The sequence below is a fragment of the Bactrocera dorsalis genome, unplaced genomic scaffold (assembly GCF_023373825.1).
Source record: "Bactrocera dorsalis isolate Fly_Bdor unplaced genomic scaffold, ASM2337382v1 BdCtg137, whole genome shotgun sequence".
In the NCBI taxonomy this organism is placed as follows: Eukaryota; Metazoa; Arthropoda; class Insecta; order Diptera; family Tephritidae; genus Bactrocera; species Bactrocera dorsalis.
The window spans coordinates 41840-46737 of NW_026038188.1; the positions used below are offsets into that span (position 1 = coordinate 41840).

General features: G+C 34.5%; 1 protein-coding gene across 1 annotated transcript; it reads left to right on the forward strand.

The window, feature by feature from the left end:
- The first annotated feature begins 2090 nt into the window (after positions 1-2090).
- On the forward strand, positions 2091-3905 carry LOC125780157 (piggyBac transposable element-derived protein 3-like). The gene is made up of 3 exons (XM_049461815.1): positions 2091-2328; positions 2498-3090; positions 3154-3905. The coding sequence occupies exons 1-3, from the start codon at positions 2297-2299 to the stop codon at positions 3903-3905; spliced, it is 1377 nt and encodes a 458-aa protein (XP_049317772.1). The 5' UTR covers positions 2091-2296.
- Positions 3906-4898: the final 993 nt, after the last annotated feature.

The window sequence follows — 4898 nt, forward strand, 5'->3', positions numbered from 1 at the left end:
GTTGCGTAAAAATATAAACTATACATATTTATGCTAATTAACCGTTTTGAGGTTATTGGAGTTGTCATATAGCCATAACGACAGTGTATTTGGAAAAATTTCACAATCTTATATTAAGGTGTAGAATCGATTTTTTAGTACATATGCACTAAGTAATCTATACCAAGTTGCGTAAAAATATGAACTATACATATTTATGCTAATTAACCGTTTTGAGGTTATTGGAGTTGTCATATAGCCATAACGACAGTGTATTTGGAAAAAATTCACAATCTTATATTAAGGCGAAGAATCGATTTTTTAGTACAGATGCACTAAGCAATCTATACCAAGTTGCGTAAAAATATGAACTATACATATTTATGCTAATTAACCGTTTTGAGGTTATTGGAGTTGTCATATAGCCATAACGACAGTGTATTTGGAAAAATTTCACAATCTTATATTAAGGTGTAGAATCGATTTTTTAGTACATATGCACTAAGCACTCTATACCAAGTTGCGTAAAAATATGAACTATACATATTTATGCTAATTAACCGTTTTGAGGTTATTGGAGTTGTCATATAGCCATAACGACAGTGTATTTGGAAAAATTTCACAATCTTATATTAAGTTGTAGAATCGATTTTTTAGTACATATGCACTAAGCAATCTATACCAAGTTGCGTAAAAATATGAACTATACATATTTATGCTAATTAACCGTTTTGAGGTTATTGGAGTTGTCATATAGCCATAACGACAGTGTATTTGGAAAAATTTCACAATCTTATATTAAGGTGTAGAATCCATTTTTTAGTACATATACATTAAGCAATCGATACAAAGTTGCGTAAAAATATGAACTATACATATTTATGCTAATTAACCGTTTTGAGGTTATTGGAGTTGTCATATAGCCATAACGACAGTGTATTTGGAAAAATTTCACAATCTTATATTAAGGTGTAGAATCGATTTTGTAGTACATATGCACTAAGAAATCGATACCAAGTTGCGTAAAAATATGAACTATACATATTTATGCTAATTAACCGTTTTGAGGTTATTGGAGTTGTCATATAGCCATAACGACAGTGTATTTGGAAAAATTTCACAATCTTATATTAAGGTGTAGAATCCATTTTTTAGTACATATACATTAAGCACTCGATACCAAGTTGCGTAAAAATATGAACTATACATATTTATGCTAATTAACCGTTTTGAGGTTATTGGAGATGTCATATAGCCGTAACGATAGTGTATTTGGAAAAATTTCACAATCTTATATTTAGGTGTAGAATCGATTTTTTAGTACATATGCACTAAGAAATCGATACCAAAAATATGAACTATACATATTTATGCTAATTAACCGTTTTGAGGTTATTGGAGATGTCATATAGCCGTAACGACAGTAAATTTGGAAAAATTTCACAATCTTATATTAAGGTGTAGAATCGATTTTTTAGTACATATGCAATAAGCAACCGATACTAAGTTGCGTAAAAATATGAACTATACATATTTATGTTAATTAGCTGTATTGAGGGTATTGGAGTTGTCATACAGCCATAACGACAGTGTATTTGGAAAAATTTCACAATCTTATATTAAGGTGTAGAATCGATTTTTTAGTACATATGCACTAAGTAACCGATACCAAGTTGCGTAAAAATATGAACTATACATATTTATGCTAATTAACCGTTTTGAGGTTATTGGAGTTGTCATATAGCCATAACGACAGTGTATTTGGAAAAATTTCACAATCTTATATTAAGGTGTAGAATCGATTTTTAGTACATATGCACTAAGCACTCGATACCAAGTTGCGTAAAAATATGAACTATACATATTTATGCTAATTAGCTGTTTTGAGGTTATTGGAGATGTCATATAGCCGTAACGACAGTGTATTTGGAAAAATTTCACAATCTTATATTAAGGTGTAGAATCGATTTTTTAGTACATATACACTAAGCAATCTATACCAAGTTGCGTAAAAATATGAACTATACATATTTATGCTAATTAACCGTTTTGAGGTTATTGGAGTTGTCATATAGCCATAACGACAGTGTATTTGGAAAAATTTCACAATCTTATATTAACCCAAATCACCCTGTGGTTGCCATATGGCAACGCTCGATAGTCTTGCTTAATATGTCCACAAAATTCCAAAGAATGCAGATACCGTTATCTGTTAGCACGTGGCTGTTGCGTAATTGATCGCGCTTTCGGCAGCATTCATTTGCTCGTTAGTTGTATTTGGTTCGTAGTCGTGAGTGCATTGCAAAGTGTATACAAAATGTGGAGTGGGGAAAAACGTGAAATTAAAAAGTAAGTATATCTAAGATATCGAAGATTCGCGCGGTCGAGCTATGATAGTTGTGTTTTTGTGTAGTGATTGGAATATAAAATAACTCTCAATGATTTTTTTCTAAAAAAAATATATTTGAATGCGTTTTTTTTGCATTTTTCTGTGCATGTGTCCATATGGCAACGCCAGGCAGGTTAGGCCACTGGAATATCTAACGTTGCAAGAAGCTTTGGATTTTTTAGAGGAATTGTGCTCTGATGATGAAAACGATGTTCCTACTAATATCCAGGCACTCTACATCGAGCCACCTTATCAGGATAGGGATGTAAGTGGGGAAGATGATGGCGAGGATGAAGGTGGAGTTCCGGACAATGTATGCCCAGCACAACTTAAAGCCGGATGTGAAATTGTATTTGAAAATAGTACGCGAATGAAAACTAACGATTGTAGACTAGAGGATGTTGATGACGAGGAACCTTATGACGATACTTTAGACGATTGTTTGCCGAGCTCGTCCAAGAAAATTTGTCGCCCAATTCAATCAAATACTGGAGTACCACTTCCACCAGCTAACAAAGACAGCAAATATACTTGGCAAACCGCTAATTCATTACCAGTCCTTCCCATATTCCCTGAAACAAATTTCGAAGATTGTCGGGATCTTAGACCTCATCAACTTTTTGAGAAATTTTTCAGCGATGACTTGCTTGAACATATATGCAAATGTTCGAATTTGTACGCTACGCATCATCAGAAACGATACGAAGAACTTACTATAGATGGTAATGACGATGTAATCTCTATTTTGATTTTATGATATTCATATTTAACACTAAATTTTTCAGAGTTACGTGTGTTCATCGCAATTTTGATAGTAACTGGCTACACTTCTACAGGAGCCTTTCGAGACATGTGGAGCTGCGATGATGACGTTCAAAACGTTATGGTCTTCAATGCTATGCGAAGGAACCGCTTTGAGGAAATCAACTATATGCTGCACTTCGAGTCCGCATTGCACGAACCGTCTGCTAGTTCTGACAGGTTTGACACTCTTTGGAAACTACGCCCACTGACTGACCATATAAAGGCCAAAATGACTGAAAACTTTCACCCAGAACAAAATCTCTCATATGACGAAAGTATGATTGCATATTTCGGTCGCCATGGATGTAAACAGTTCATAAAAGGAAAGCCAATTCGTTTCGGATACAAAGCTTGGTCTCTTTGCACTCCTAGAGGATATATGATCAATTTTGAAATATACCAAGGTAAGAATCCGAGGGTGAATCCTAAATATGAAGAACGCTTTGGCACTTGCGCAGCTCCACTCTTGTGTATGATTGACGAATTTTCGGAAGAGGTGCAAGGACTTCCGTTATCCTTTTACTTTGACAATCTTTTCACTGGAATACCATTGATGATTTATTTGAAAAAAAGAGGTTTCCAGGCTACCGGTACAATTCGAGAAAACCGAATTCCAAAAAGTTGTCCTATTCCACATAAGAAGGATTTGCGTAAACAGCAAAGAGGATATTACGAAAGCGTGGAAATCAAAGAAGAGTCAATTTATCTGACTAAATGGGTAGATAACTCGTAGTCTGCCTTGCATCAACATGTTTTAGTGGCGAACCAAAATCCACAGCATCTCGCTACAGTAGAGAATTGCGTAGGAAAATACCAGTTCCACGTCCGTGCGTTGTAACTCAATACAACAAATTTATGTCGGGTGTGGATCGATTTGACCAAAATGTTGCAGGCCACCGAATAACCTTTAGAGGAAAAAAATGGTGGCATTCCATTTTTACTTGGCTTATTGATGCAAGCTTGCAAAACAGCTGGCTTCTTTATAAATCCGCTAATGAAAATAAGTCATTTAAAGATTTTAAGAGAGAAGTAGCAATTTACTATTGCAAGCACTACGGCGTCGAACTGAAAAAGTTCCAAAAAACCTCAAATAAACGAATTGAATCCGTAACGAATGTCCTGCGCTATGACAGGACTGATCACCTTGTGGTTCCAATTGGAAATAAGAGGCGATGTGCAGGTGATGTATGCAAGTCCATCGTGCGAACAGCCTGCAAAAAATGCGATGTTGGACTTTGTTTGCCTTGCTTCGAAGCATATCATACAAAAATGTGAAAAACCAGGATTTTTCAATAAAATTTTGTATCATCTCAATGATATTTAATAAAATGAATTCATTATTTTTGATTTTTTAATGATATATAATAAAGTGAATTGAAAATTTTTGTTTTGAAGTTTGATTTTTGGGGGTTGCGGAATGATTTTCTACATATATGTAAACCAGTGGCCTAGCTTACCTAGAGTTGCCATATGGCAACAGGACATTTCAAGGACCCTGGGTCCAGGACATAAAATCTAATGCTACAGTTTTCTTAGTTTACCCAAAAGGATACCGCAAAAAAAAAATCTTTTCAAAATTCCACAAAAAATTTACGTAGGGTGATTCGGGTTAAGGTGTAGAATCCATTTTTTAGTACATATACATTAAGCAATCGCTACCAAGTTGCGTAAAAATATGAACTATACATATTTATGATAATTAACCGTTTCGAGGTTATTGGAGATG